At 44.5% G+C, this 15,223-nt stretch overlaps 1 protein-coding gene across 1 annotated transcript in view; it reads left to right on the top strand.

Annotated features, from left to right (window-relative positions):
• Window positions 1-11,051, top strand: part of LAMC1 (laminin subunit gamma 1) — a 122,300-nt gene extending 111,249 nt beyond the window's left edge. Inside the window, 6 exon segments of the mRNA NM_001271715.1 lie at window positions 154-303; window positions 565-679; window positions 2,343-2,542; window positions 3,645-3,803; window positions 6,091-6,190; window positions 8,037-11,051. Coding sequence (NP_001258644.1) covers window positions 154-303; window positions 565-679; window positions 2,343-2,542; window positions 3,645-3,803; window positions 6,091-6,190; window positions 8,037-8,293 — 981 coding nt within the window. The 3' untranslated portion in view covers window positions 8,294-11,051.

Raw genomic sequence — 15,223 nt, forward strand, 5'->3', positions numbered from 1 at the left:
ATGTAAAGTATACCTCATTTAAAAAAAAAAAAGTAAAATCTTGACCTCTGCTGTTCTTTTAAAACCATCCACTAAGTATAGAGTTCCTTCGCCTGCATTTCATCAGTTTAGTTGTTTTGTCTAAAATGCGATGATCTTACTTGCTTTTCATAGAATGAGGCAAATAAAATAAAGAAAGAAGCTGAGGATCTGGATCGTCTGATTGACCAGAAGTTAAAAGATTATGAGGACCTCAGAGAGGACATGAGAGGGAAGGAATTTGAAGTAAAGAACCTTCTGGAGAAAGGAAAGACGGAACAGCAGGTTGGTTTGCTATGCAAGTGTCTTTTGCTTCCCAAGGCAGAGATGGAGAAGGTCCGACTCTGTCTGTGAGGTTTTACCGCAGTTGCAGAAGCAGCAAGACACTCAAAAAGAATTCAGAGAAGGGTCTTACACTGACGCCCACTCCTAACCCGCTGTATGCTGCCGGGTCTCAGGGACATAGCTTGGAGGTGCCTGGTCTATTAGGAGGGAGAAGGGCTTTACCTTGGAGGGTTTGTCCTCTGATCTGCCACGTGTTTGCAGACTGCTGACCAACTCCTAGCCAGAGCTGATGCTGCCAAGGCTCTTGCGGAAGAAGCTGCTAAAAAGGGACGAAATACTTTACAAGAAGCCAATGACATTCTCAACAACCTGAAAGGTACGGGGGTGGTCAGATAATTGGGTGAATTAGCATGTGTCCTCCACTAGGGTGATTTTCTTTCCTTTTGCTTAAAAGAAAAAAAAATGTTTCTCAGAAGACTTTCTGAACATAGACAATATAAAAGATAATAGTATAATAAATCCCATGTGAGTATCATTCAGATTCAGCAGCAAAGATTTTTTACTGCCTTTACTTCATCCCCCAACACCTACCCGAATTTTTTTTATGCTGAAATATTTCAAAGAAAAATCCCAGAGCTCATGTCATTTTATCCCAGCATTCCTCCGTATGGGGGAAAAAGAGGGACATTTTCTTTTTTTTTTTTTTTTTTTTTTGTCATTTGTCGTTTGTCGTTTGTTGTTGTTGTTGTTGTTGTTGTTGCTATTTCTTGGGCCGCTCCTGCGGCATATGGAGGTTCCCAGGCCAAGGTTTGAATCGGAGCTGTAGCCACCAGCCTACGCCAGAGCCACAGCAACGTGGGATCCGAGCCGCATCTGCAACCTACACCACAGCTCACGGCAACGCCGGATCGTTAACCCACTGAGCAAGGGCAGGAACCGAACCCGCAACCTCATGGTTCCTAGTCGGATTCGTTAACCACTGCGCCACGACGGGAACTCCAGGGACATTTTCTTATGGTAGGATAACTAACTCCTGTAACCCTGTAACCACGATATGCCTGTTTAGCTGGGTTGCATTGGGAAGAGGAGATTATCTTTAATTTTCTCTGCCAAGTGCATCTCAATCTTTGTGTTTTCTCTCCTCACCCAAGATAACAGAAGAAGTGTGCTCAGTCACTGTGTAGCCTTGGACTCGCCTCTGATAAACAGAGGTTCTGTAAACACAGATGCTTTCTGGGGTGATGGCTGAATGCATGGACTCTGTCAGTGGGTTCGGGTTAGAATCCCTGATTCACTGTGAAACCTTAGAAAAGTTATCTGCCTATTTAATAATCCTCAATTTCCTCACATGTAAAAATGATGCGGTACTTGCATCACAAGCGAATAAGACTCTTGACTCAGTACTTAAGGCATAGTAAACACTAAATAAAAACCGCAGCTTTCCATATTGGTTGAGCTGAGGTGGTGGCATACTGAGCTCTGCAGGAACACATATTTTTCTTTTCTGTTTTTTTTTTTTTTCTGTTTGTTTTTTAGGGGGGCCGGAACCTGCAGCATATGGAAGTTCCAGGCTAGAGATCAAATCAGAGCTACAGCTGCTGGCCTACACCACAGCCACAGCGACGCAGGATCCAAGTCGAGCCTGCAACCTACACCACAGCTCATGGCAATGCTGGATCCTTAACCCACTGAGTGAGGCCAGGGATCAAACCCACATTGTCCTGGGTACTATTGGATTCGTTTCCGCCATGCCACAATAGGAACTCCACATTTTTCAAATGAGAATTTGCCTTCCAGAAACAGGTGTTCATGCACATGAATCTTCCACACAGAGCTGTGTGCTTTATTCTCCTAAGATTTCATTCTCTATTGTTTGTCATTCTTTTCCCCTGACGATCATTGTTCATGAAACAAAATCCAGTGGCAGGTCCCTGAAAGGTTCCCTTTTTGGCTTGTTGAGAGTTTAATTCATATGCATTCCTTGAACTTGTTTTAGATTTTGATAGACGAGTAAATGATAACAAGACGGCTTGTTTTAGATTTTGATAGACGAGTAAATGATAACAAGACGGCTGCAGAGGAGGCCCTAAGGAGAATCCCTGCCATCAACCAGACCATAATCGAAGCCAATGAAAAGACCAGGGAAGCACAGCTGGCTCTGGGCAACGCTGCCGCAGATGCCACTGAGGCCAAGAACAAGGCCCACGAGGCAGAAAGGATTGCCAGCGCTGTCCAAAAGGTATACACTCCCTCTTCTCCGAAACAAAGCCTCTGCTTGTCTATTTCTCTAGTCATTTTCCGCTTTCTTTCCAGACCCCTAAAAGCTCTTGCAGATTTTTCCCTTGACTCTGGTATAGTTATATTAAAGCGCCCCTGTCATTCTTTTTCTTTTTTTTAAACTAGGCATTAGTGCAGTAACCACATTGATTGAGGTGGGAGAATCATTGCAAGAGTCCTTTACTCTAAAATTTCTAATGGCAGGATCTGAGTTGTAAGGAGGAGGGACGGCTTCAGGGATCCATCGAGCCCCCTCCGTCAAAAAAAAAAAAAAAAATCAGACTCTTTCTAAATAAACACAGTTCCTTGACATGGACAGTTGATGTTTCGTCTGTCCTGTATAGAGTGCCAGGTCGGTACAGTTTTCAAGCCGCCCTTTCAAACCTATGGCCGTATCTAAGCCCCACCTAATTAGACTTTTTTGTAGCTGCCACTGCTAGGCTTCTTTCTACTCATCTTAAAGAATAATTTCTTTAGGCTGGCTTTCTTTTGCTTAAAGATCAATCTTTTTGTTTTATTTAAAGGAGAGATTGGAGCTGATCCCTAAAATTATGTGTTTGAGAATCACACACATTTTTTAGTTTCTTTCGAACAGTGGGTTCTCGGATTCATTATATCTTATAAAATATGTCCTATTTCAGGGTTTTGGTCTTTTTTGTACATTGCGATGAACTGCCAAGTGGAATAAGACTAGCTTTGAAGAGAGAATGTATCCAAGCAAAGGAGTCTAATGAATGTGATGTGGCGGAAAATGTACACTATTTCAATGTTGAAGCTCTGTGACCTCCGCTAAAAATGGCAGCAATAGAACAGGAATTTTTAAGGATTAAATAGGAGGATACAAATGAAAATGCATGATAAAATGGAAAATGTGATTTTGTTAGGTGGTAATGTTATTTTTATATGATACCATAGGTCAACATGTAGTACAAAGTCTTGCCTCTCTTATTCTGGATCATTTTTTGGAGCCATTTTATAGGTTATATAAGGAACGGCAGCATACGTTAGAAAAAAGAAGACTTTTTTTTGTTTTTCCCATCAGCAATTGTTTATTTTGTGCCTAGAATGCTACCAGCACCAAGGCAGAAGCTGAAAGGACTTTTGCAGAAGTTACAGATCTGGATAATGAGGTGAATAATATGTTGAAACAACTACAGGAAGCAGAAAAGGAGCTAAAGAAAAAACAAGATGATGCTGACCAGGACATGATGATGGCAGGGATGGTAAGTGATTCTGGCGTATTTGCTCGTGGACAGAAAGTGAAGGCTGTTCCATAATAAAGATCCTTAACTTGTAGAGAAGAGTCTCTTTCATATTGACTTCTGTTTTTCATTGGGTTTTCTGGTCAAGAATTGGGTTAGTACTTGGCATAGAAGACAAAGAATTTGGAACTTCTGCCAGGTTGTTGCACGATAGTTCCTTCCCAAAGCTACTCTCAGTTAAAAGCAAAACATTGTTTTACACATTTGAGGTTGGGGGATATTTAAAACTATGTATTTTATATTTCTGAACAAGTAATTCATAGGAAGTATAAAATTAAAAAAAAAAAAAAAGAACAAGAAGGAATACAGTGAAAAGTAATCCCTTCCTCTTCTTCTCCCAGCAACTTGCTGCCTAAGGACAAAGACCAGTTTTTTGTGTAAAGGGACATTTTTGAAGATGACAGAACATGCCAAACTCATATCCAATTTAATTTTTTACCTTTTGTGATGATGTGTATACATAACCCTGTTTGTAACAAAATTGACTTGTGCACGCATGGCCCAACAAAGGACTAGGGTCCCTTTTTCCATATTATGCTCTATTTTGCTTTTGAAAGACTTTGGTGGAGTCACAATGGGAATATTCCTTTCCAGTTCAATGTGCTTGCAGTCACAGTAATGATAGACATGAATTTGTTTAACTGTGCACTTTCAGTGCAAGAAGGGTTCCTTCTTCCACACCTGCTAAAAAACATGCCCTTCACTGCAGATCATTTTCACCTTGGGATGGAAAGAAGAAATACTAGGCTTTAATCTAGGTAAAGAAATCGCTAGGGAGGTGATTACAGGAAGCATCCCTGTGCAAATGCTTTATTTTATTATGCATTTTTTGCTTTTTGTTTTGGATTGTCCCTAGTTTTCTGTAGCAAGGTATGGCTCGAGTAGAAACTCCCATATAGTAAAAATGTGTATTTTTCATATGTACTGAGCATCCCTGGATTTTCTTTTTTCATACAGTTATAGAAACATTAGGTTTAAAGCCTATTGAAAGAAGGAGAAAGATATATATTCTCTATGAGCTTCAGAAAAGGGTGTGGATTCAATTCACAGGATAGAAAGAGCTATCTTTTGTTCCTTTTGATACATTCCTTCTAAGGTGCTCAAAGCACCCTCACGTATCTTATCCTGTTTATACTTATATCAATCCTGAAAGGCCAACATTGTACCAATACTGTTGGAGTCTGTGACCTGTTTTCTTCTCGGAGAGCGTGAAGGCTTAGAGTTGTCCCTGGTCGAGGAGGCTGAAGGCAGCAGGTTCAATGTCATAGTCGGACTCCCCAGGCTCTCGCAGGCTGCGGCAGAGTCCTCTGCTGCTCTCTAGAACTCCCGCCGGCAGCCTGGGAAGGCGCGGTGAGAACTGCTGCAGTTTGAACACAGCTTAATTGTTTGTACGCTTTTTCCCCTTGCGTTCCATTTCTCAAATTTCCTCATTGTTTCTATCCAAAAAATTTTGCATTGTCTTGACCCAAAAACCTAGGAAAAACAATTCTGTGGTAGGAAGCTCAAAGCTACTCTTTTATATCCTGGCCAGATCTATTTGTGAGTGCATCTGTTCTCTGATACTTTAGATGCTTCCTCTTCCATTGCCATTTCCTGTGACTCATGTCCAAGTGTATTTGTTCAGGTTTCATGGAATTTTCCCAAATATCTTTACCTTTAGTTGATTTTTTAAGTGTCAGTTGTATTGCCCCAATTTGTGTGTGTGTGTGTGAAAGACAGCGAGAGATTGTACGGTTGCAGGGGGAGAGGGAGTTTTAGAAGAAGGTCACTTAATTATGAAAATTTTCTGAGAATAGGACATTTCTAATAATCAAGTCCCTAGGACTGTCCTTGGAGTGTCCATGTTTTGCTTCTGAAGTGTAGTTTTATATTCTTCTTTTAAAAGTAACTTGCTTCTGCTTGATGGGTTTTATTAGGACTACACCTCCATGTATTCTTGAGTGAAAAAAGGAGCTAAAGTTGATCTTTGAAATACAAATAGAGTCACTGTAGGCAAACTGACTGCTTCTTTATGACTCTCACGTGAATTAAAAATAACATCCTCAACATGAAGATAGGTTTTTTGTTTTTTGTTTTTTGTTTTTAATCCTAACAGTGGGAGAGAACAGTTTCATGAAGTTTCATGAATTAGAAGCGGAGAGACCATCTGAAAATTAGATCTGTTGACTCATTGGGAAAAAAACATTTCAAAGAGATGAAAACGTACCATCGAGACTACCTTGAGCAATTATCTGTTTTCTCTGTACAGGCTTCACAGGCTGCTCAGGAAGCCGAGATCAATGCCAGAAAGGCCAAAAACTCTGTTACCAACCTCCTCAACCTTATTAATGACCTCTTGGAGCAGCTGGGTAAGTAACCACAGAGTCTTTGTGGGCAGTCTCAGACTCCTTTGTATTGTTCTTAGGATCTGAGATCATTGACTCAAAAGTAGATACTAAAGTGTGAAGATTGTATGAACTGAATCATGACTTTAAGTTGTGTTAATTCACCAAGTACTTACTAGGTCCTTCCGTGGACTTCGGCCTTGGAATCTGAACGTGGTCCAAGAACTGAATAAAGTTTTGAAGATATGCTGCCAGCTGAGGTGGCTCATTTATGGTCAGGGTTTATGATACAGTTGAGCAGTGATTATTCTTAGTTCATCCTGCTGGCAGAGTGTCTTTGAAGGATTTAAAGTGAAGGATTTCAATGATAGAATAAAAGCACACTTTAAAGGACAGTTGGTTAAAGGATAATCTGATGAGGTGACAGTTTTGATACCAAAAGAGAGAAAAGGCTTTCTTTTTGAAGAAACTATAAGCATATCCCTTTAATCTAATTTGATCGAGAGCAGGCCTCATTATAGGGCCAGTGTACTTTTGTCACCAGCCTGCATTATAAAGTGGTACTACTCTAGCCAGTCCAGCATTGTAAAGAGGCATTCTTTTTTCACGTGCTACCCTTTAAAGTTTGGTTTTGGTCAGTGTTTTGTTTTGGGGCTAGGGTGGGGGGAAGGGGGGGTTAGAGGGGTATGTGATATTTTTATCTCTCTCAGTTATCAAGAATAATAAATTATGTGCCAGCAGATGGATTTTAAAATGAAAGTAAGCTAGAAGAGGCAGCTTTTTGTGGCAGAAAAAGCTGGATTTTAGTTAGGCTCACGTTGGAACCTTTGTTGCTTGGAAGCCATGCACATTTGGGTAAATGATCTAACATCTGAGACTCATTCGTGTAAAACGGGCTTGTGAGAATTTCATCGAGTACAGTTTCCATGAAGTGTTGGTCATTGTGCAGCTGGCTGTGTGCTTTCGTTTAACACAGAAACAGTTCTTCTCAAAAGAACCTCTTTTTTGAGCCGATTTTAAAGCGAAGCTTTGCTGAAATTATTTCAGCCTTTCGACCCTGGCTGTGCTCCATAGGAGGGCTCATGGAAGCAGGCCATGACTCCCCAAACAACCCAGCTTCCCTGGGATCTAAGAGCTGAGGGCTCTAGCTTTAAGATTTTTGTGTTCATCAGAGGGCACTGAAAAGACACAATGACTGTAGAAACATGTTCATGCAAACATGAGAAAGGTATGAAGTGTTATTCGATGCTCTTCAAGACCACAAGAGAGGCTTCAGGTCCGGAGCATGGTAGCTCCCTATTTAGAAAATATTTCGGAGTTCCCGTCGTGGCGCAGTGGTTAACGAATCCGACTTAGGAACCATGAGGTTGCGGGTTCGGTCCCTGCCCTTGCTCAGTGGGTTGACAATCCGGCGTTGCCGTGAGCTGTGGTGTAGGTTGCAGATGCGGCTCGGATCCCGGGTTGCTGTGGCTCTGGCGTAGGCCAGTGGCTACAGTTCCGATTCAACCCTTGGCCTGGGAACCTCCATATGCCGCAGGAGCGGCCCAAGAAATAGCAAAAAGACAAAAAAAAAAAAAAAAAAGAAAAAAGAAAATATTTCACAAAAACCATTTCCTCGGAGAAATAACCCTCCAACTCCAATGTTCATGATATGCTCTGGCCCGTCCCTTCTGGGTTGGGCCAGAGTGTGGACTTGGTGTGCCTTGTTCATGCCCTTGTGGGACAGGAGTCACGGCCTCGGGCCACTTTTGCATCGTGGCAGCTGCTGGACTTCCTTTTCGAAAAGGCTGGTGGGGGTCCTTGTGGACTGATGTTAGCCTTTTCCTGCTGAGTGTATCTGTCCTCTTCTGTGCCCTTTCTGACTCCACAGGGCAGCTGGACACAGTGGACCTGAACAAGCTCAATGAGATTGAAGGCACCCTGAACAAAGCCAAAGATGAAATGAAAGTCAGTGATCTCGACAGGAAGGTGTCCAACCTGGAGAATGAAGCCAGGAAGCAGGAGGCTGCCATCATGGACTATAACAGAGACATTGAGGAAATCCTCAAGGACATCCGCAACCTGGAAGACATCAGGAAGACCTTGCCCTCCGGCTGCTTCAACACCCCGTCCATAGAGAAGCCCTAGCGTCCTCCGTTAGGGCTGGAAGGCAGCACCCCGGCCGGGGAGCCATTGTGAGGCCATAAAGTGCCTTAACACAAAGATTACGTTTTTTCAGACCCCCACTTCTCTGCTGCTCTCCACCACTGTCCTTTTGAACCAGGAAAAGTCACAAAGTTTAAAGAGAAGCAAATTAAACAGCGTGAATCGGGAACGAAGGGTTTTATCTAATAAAGTCTCTCTTCCACTTACGGCGCTCCCTCTTACCCACACTTTCCCTTCTGAGTTGCATCAGGACGTGGCCTCCTGCAGTGTTGTACGGCGGCTCAAACACCACGTGGGAGCCCTTGTGTGCCAGGGCTGGGCAAGTGGCCTCCCGTTCTCACTGATACCAGCAGAACCTCCTCAGTCTCAGCACTCTTGTCTCTATGAAGGAAAAGTTTGGCTACTGACAGTAGCATTGCGATGGCCAGTATTTCCGGTCTATAGGTAAGGAAATCGCATCTCCAGCTCCCGCCCCTCTTCCTCCTGAGCAAGAGGAAGTCCGCATCCTGTGCCAAAGGTATTGGTGGTTTAGAATGTTGAGAGCCATCCTCGGTTGCCTTAGCTCCCTTTGGGTATAGGACACTGAGCCATCCGTGAGTGAGGGTGCAATGGTTTACAGCAGTCTCCAGGAACACACGAGACTGCGGAAGGAGGCTGAACATTTTCTCAGATGTTACTAATTGACTAGGAAGATAAACTTTTTTTTTTCCAGATTTTTGGGCAGCTGATAATTTCATTCTGGATGGGCAGCTTGCACTCACCAATAGACGACTTCTGTTCCTGTAAATGGAATGTATACTGAAGAAGTAGGGATATATGTGATAACCACTAAAGGTCTCTTTCAAAATCAAACTAATTCCTAGAGCCTTTTTAGTATATGTCTTGGAACTAGTCTTGTGATCTGGCAGAGGCCGTTTGGTCCTTACGATCTGGACAAACAAAAGACAAGCCCCCTTGTCCTGGTCTGTTCTAGCAAAGGGATAGAACTTAGATGCAACTCGCACGGTCAGGATCTCACGGACCCGCTTTGCTTCCACTGGGGAGAGAGATGAAACAGTGGACCCTTAGCCTTCGTGTTCTCCTGATGTTTCCACCTTGTAGAACCCCTCAGAGCACATTGTTTGCCAAATCCTGGTGGCAAATACTTGCACTCAGTATTCACACAGCTGCCCACACCATGTAGTTCCTGCACTTTGTGATTTAAACCCACTCTAAACCTTCCCTCTATGTGCAGAGGGAAGACCCAAGACCCTCTGTGGCGTTTCCTAGTGGGCTTCTCAACTTTTGATCCTCAGCTCTGTGGTTTTCTTCTGAGATCACAGCGTGACGATTCCCTGCCACAAACCCCTTCCTCCTCCCAACCCGCCTCTGAGATTCATATATAGCCTTTAACACTATGCAACTTTGTACTTTGCGTAGCGGGGGAAAGAAACTATTATCTGACACACTGGTGCTATTAATTATTTCAAATTTATATTTTTGTGTGAATGTTTTTTTTTTGTTTGTTTATCATGATTATAGAGTAAGAAGTTTATGTAAATATACTTGGCCCTATTTCTAGAACGGCACTGCCTGCTCACTTCACTTCATTTCCCCTCTCCACCGGCACAGCGTGTCGCATACCTCCTTCCCTCCCATCTGCGCGTCTTTGGATTGAATTTGTTCCCCGTTGCTTGGCTCTTCGCCTTGTGTTTGCAGCATGTCCGTTCTCTTAACATTCACGTCCACCTGCTTTCCTCTACACACAGCCACGAGAAAGAGGTACCTCGAGCCCTCTTCCCCTGCAGACCTGACGGTCCTCAACCGTAGCATCATGTCCTCCGTGTCTGCTCCACAGCAGGGATGCTGGCTTGACAGGGAGGGATGGAGTTAGGAAAGGGCATCTTCGCCATGGCTGTGCGTCTCAACAGGAGTGAGCTAGAAATGCTCTTTCTGGCAGTTGGGTGCGCTGGATGGGTCATTTTTGCAAGAGGGTGCATAATTACTGAGCGCGCAGGCATCAGAGATGGTGCTGCAGACAGGAGGAGCGGGAGAGGTGTCGAAGCCGCTTCTCCCCGTTCTGTCTCCTTGCATCCCACCGTTGACTACCGAGGTCGGGATCCTCCTAAGCATCCTGTTGCAGAGGGCCTGGCTCTTCCTGACCACGTTGTTCCCGTCGGTGTTTCCTAGCCAGTTCCTCTGGTTCAGCAGCCGTGTACTAACAGACGTCTTGGTCAAGGTTGCAGGAAAAGGACCAAAGATAGACTGCGAAGGTCGTTTTCCATCTAGCCTGCGGGTCAAGTTCCCTCCAGTCGGTCTTAGCCACGGTGAAATTCAGGCGATTTGTTGTTGTCGTCGTTGTCATTTCTTTTCTCCTTTTCCATCTGTGTGGTATATTTTTAAACAGAAGTGTATTTTTAAAATAAAAGTCCTTTATAAGATGATACCTTCATTACACTCCTGCAATATAGCCATTATATTACTGTATAGTCCCAGTTTATCTGTACTTTATGTAATAAAACAGACAAGGTGGCTGCTGCAGAATGCTGGGTGGCATAGGGGACAAAGACAGCTGTACCCTGGAACTTTGCCTTTGAATTCCAACTGTGGCCCTTTTCCATGTGCCTTCACTTTAGCTGTTCGCCTTAATCTCTACAGTCTTGCTCTCCGGGGTGGTAAATAAAATGCAACACTTGGCATTTTTTATGTTAAAAAAACAGTATTTTATTTATAATAAAATCTGAATATTTGTAACCCTTTACACTTGGTGTGGCCTGAGTGTGATACAGGGCGTTTATGATGCTTTAAACAGTATGACTAAGGGAAAACGCCTCAGCATGTGTTCTTTGGCTTATCTATTTTCCTGGGAACAATCCAGTGTGTGTGCCTGTGAGGACAGGTATTTATTTATGTACATATAAAATGTTTTTAACCTCTCTCAGATTAGGATACTTCGATGTAGTCCAGAGGTTACCACACTCTTTCTGATAAGAGCATGATCGTAAATGTTACCGGCTTTCCAGACCATTCCATCTATAACACCTGCTCTGCTGTTGTAGCAGGAAAGCAGCCGAGGACAATCTGTAAACGGCCGAACGTGGCTGTGGTCCAGGACAACTATTTACAGAGACAGGCCCGGGCCTGCGGGCTGGGGTTTACCAGACCTCCTGGTGTAGTCTCAATACTTGATTAATGACTACTGAGGACTGTTTTCAAATTACTCGGGCTTCCTAAATTAGCAGCTGTGTATGAAGAGTTGTCTTCCCACCTTTTAAATACCCGTCTTTAGCTAAACTACAGGTACGTTCTTCGGATACTGAGAAAACACACTCAGACGTAATGGAAAAAGAAAAGTAACGTGCTTGGACCAGCAGGCCTTCAGGAGGGCTGGCCCACTTGACTAACCTAGGCCGGGTGAAGACGTTTGGAGGAGGAGTTTCCGTTGCGGCTCAGCAGGTTAAGAACCTGACTGGTGTCTGTAAGGATGCAGGCTTGATCCCTGGCCTCGCTCAGTGGGTTAAGGATGCAGCGTGCCGCAGGCTGCAGAGTAGGTCGCAGATGCAGCTTGGATCTGGTGTTGCCGTGGCTGTAGCAGAGGCCTTGGTCGCAGCTCCAATTTGACCCCTAGCCTGGGAACTTCCATTTGCTGTGGGTGTGGCTGTAAAGAGAAAAAAATGGAAAAAAAAAATTGGAGAAACTAGGAGCCAGCAGGAAGGCTTTGCTCTACTCTTGGCTCTGTTTGTAGCCGAGTCCCTGCGGATGTCATGCCGCCTTCCCCATCATGTAAATAGGTATGACCATGACACCTGCCACGAATAATCTGTGCTCTCCTCAGTAGACTTCCTTGGAGAGAGCTTTAGAGGGCACCAGTTACCAGCTTTCTTACACACCCTGTTCCTCACCCCCTTGGAGGCTGTGATTCAGCTGCAAATACATGTCTGTAGTTACTGTGTCAGAGGGTTGAGTAGGGTTTTAAAACCTTGTCCCCTATTCCTTTTGTTATTTCAGAGTCAGAGGTTTCTCCAGAGTTGGGTTAGCATAACCTGATTCAAAATATCCCCAAAAGTCTACCCCTTCCGTAAGCATTCCAGCCCCTCTCAGTAGATCTGAATTCAGCGGCACCACTTCCATTAAGCTCAAAATGGAATGTCTGGAGAAGACAGGACTGGCATCCAGGAGCATCTTGAAGTAGGAAAGCGGGTGGCACCTTCCATGTAAGCTGAGAAAGGACGCACCAAGGAAAGATCAAATCTCTCCAGGCCAGTAGCTTCTGGGAACAAATGAGACAGCTGTGAATGACAGGTAATTTTGCCTGTTTACACTGAGCAGGTTTAATTGAAGTGGACATTGATAGCTGGAGTGAAAAAGAAGAACTTTCTACAAGCAATGTATCTCTCAGAAGCTCCTCTGGTTCAGGGTCATCAAGCAGATGTCTTCTATTTGTGCAGAGCCTCCTAGGATGATTACACCTGCTCTCCATAGATAAGTGGAATTCTCAATAAAAATCAAATGCCTAAGGGAAATGTTTAGCCAAAGTCCAAAAAAAAGCTCAAATAAGAGAAACCTCAACATTTCAAGAGTTGTTAGAAGGCCTCCATGTCTTCACTTGAACTCTTCTCTGCTCAGAATGTGCTTGCTTTCTCCTCCCCAGTACAGGAAAACCTGAGGTCAAGGTGTTACCTCCTCTGTTGACCCTGGCCAGTCCCTTCTTGTGCTCATACCCCTCAGCCTGGCACTGGCCTCTGACATGACCCTTGGGCACAAGTTTAGTGCTTGGGTGTGTCTCACCCACCTTGGCTCTCCCCCCATCCTCCTCCCTCCTCCCTGCCAAGGTCAGGTTCCTGGTTATTCACGTTTTCACGTTCACATCCTCAGGGCTAGGAGGCAGAGGGGAGTCACTTAGTTGTCTTTTTTTTTTTTTTTTTTTTTTTTGGCCGCACCCACAGTAATCAGATCAACCCATCTTATCCTCTTCTCCCATTCCTGCTGCTTTTTCCCTGCTGTGAGCAAAGCGGGCGTTTTGTGTATACGTGTTACTTTCTTCCTGTCGATTTAATAATTTCTCTCTCCTTCTCCTTCCAAATACACTCTCCTCCCTCAAAACTCCTACCTAAGGATGGATTTGCCGGAAAAGAACCAAAACCACTGTCTTTCACTAAATGGCCCAGCACAGACCACACACAGCTATGCAGTGAGCAACCAGCTGGTGTGATCTGATCTGCGAGGCCCGGTCCTCTGCACTCCCAGTTCCCACACTGCCCATTCCTCATGCTGTGTATGTCTGTGAGTTTGATCCACAGCCCCCTCCGTAGGTATCTCTGGCTTCTGGCCTAAGTTGTAACATCAATTCCCTTTCTTTTTTCTAACCGCCTGGGAATGGTCCCAGTAAATGTCAGCAGATTGGTTGTTTGCGCCCTACCTTAGAAAGCCTTATAGTATAGCCCACGGAGGTATTGCTTGTGATTAGTTCAGTATAGTTTGTATTTATTTCTATAAAAAGCTGAGCATCAGGCCTTTGATCAAATCAGAATGTACCCTCTGTTACAGCATCGTTCCTATGAGTTTGTTCAAGTTAGTGTAAGTACTTCTCTGTGAAAGGTGCCCGGTCAGACCTGTGAGGGCCACCCTTCCATTCTCCCATAATCCTTTTTCACCATGGCTAGTAACAGAAAATTCTATTTGAGCTTCAGGCTGATGCTTTTGGGGCCCATCCCATGGCGCCTGTCCTAATACCAAGATCCTTTGTCATTTCAGTAACTAAACGCGATCATCAAATTTGAGGCCGTGGCAACCAGTGTTAAGAATTAATAGTGCAATCTCATTCTGAATAGTTAGCGCCTGGTTTCTAGGATGTGTGTGAGCTGCATTTTCCTGGTTCTTCCCTGTTGGTTGAGTTTTCCTTGCTCTTGGCCGCTCATTGATCCAGCCATTTCTTCCATGGACCTTTGCTCCTCCTGAGCATGGCTTCCACGTTGAGATTTGTGCAGAGTAAGCACAAGTCCAGCCAGGAGCTGAAACGTCTGGGGAAGATGTGCTGTCCCAGCATGGATTACACGTTCCTGGGCTGCTGAGCCAGCGTCCAAGATAAAGGCTCAGGAGAAACAGCTGTGATTTGGGTGATTACACGTTTAGCGTGGTCGGAGACGTTTGTGTTACAACTTGCTGATCCCTCTGGGCTCAGACAGTCTGCCCTCTGTGCTGTCTCGCTGGGGTTGGTACAGAGGCGCAGACCTGGCCGGGGAGAGGGGGTTTGCCACGTAGATTTCAGATAGGCTGCTTAGGCCTCCTGCTCCACTAAGTTGCTGAGGCCCAGGCCAGACGAGTGCATCCAGGTAGCTTGCACTGCATGCCGTGCTTTAAAAGGCACCTTCATAACTGACTTGGTTCGTCTGTCCCTCCCTTGATGAGGCTCTCCATTGGACCACGGGGAAAAGCTGCGCCGTGGTGGTTTGCTGCCCCATCGTCCTAGCCGCTGTGTTAGCTGTGGCTTCATTTTCTCTCATGATTGTGATCCCTTGTCCCTCTAAGAACCTTTATTATATATCTGTATTTTATTAAATAGGAGTTCTTCCCGTTGTGGTGCAGCGGAAACGAATCTGACTAGGAACCACGAGGTTGTGGGTTCGATCCCTGGCCTCGGTCAGTGGTTAAGGATCCGGCATTGCCATGAGCTGTGGTGTAGGTCGCAGATGCGGCTCGGATCCTGCATGGCTGTGGCTGTGGTGTAGGCCAGTGGCTGCAGCTGCGATTGGACCTCTAGCCTGGAAACCTCCATATGCCGTGAGTGCAGCCTTAAAAAGACAAAAATAATAATTAAAAAAAAGTCCCCATATCCCTTTTTTTTTTTTTTTTTTGAGAGATCAAGGCAGGATTTAAATATATTAGTAACTCACCAATATTAAGGGATCAGTTAGTGGGAGAATTATTACTTGG

The sequence above is a fragment of the Sus scrofa genome, chromosome 9, assembly GCF_000003025.6.
Source record: "Sus scrofa isolate TJ Tabasco breed Duroc chromosome 9, Sscrofa11.1, whole genome shotgun sequence".
Taxonomy (NCBI): Eukaryota; Metazoa; Chordata; class Mammalia; order Artiodactyla; family Suidae; genus Sus; species Sus scrofa.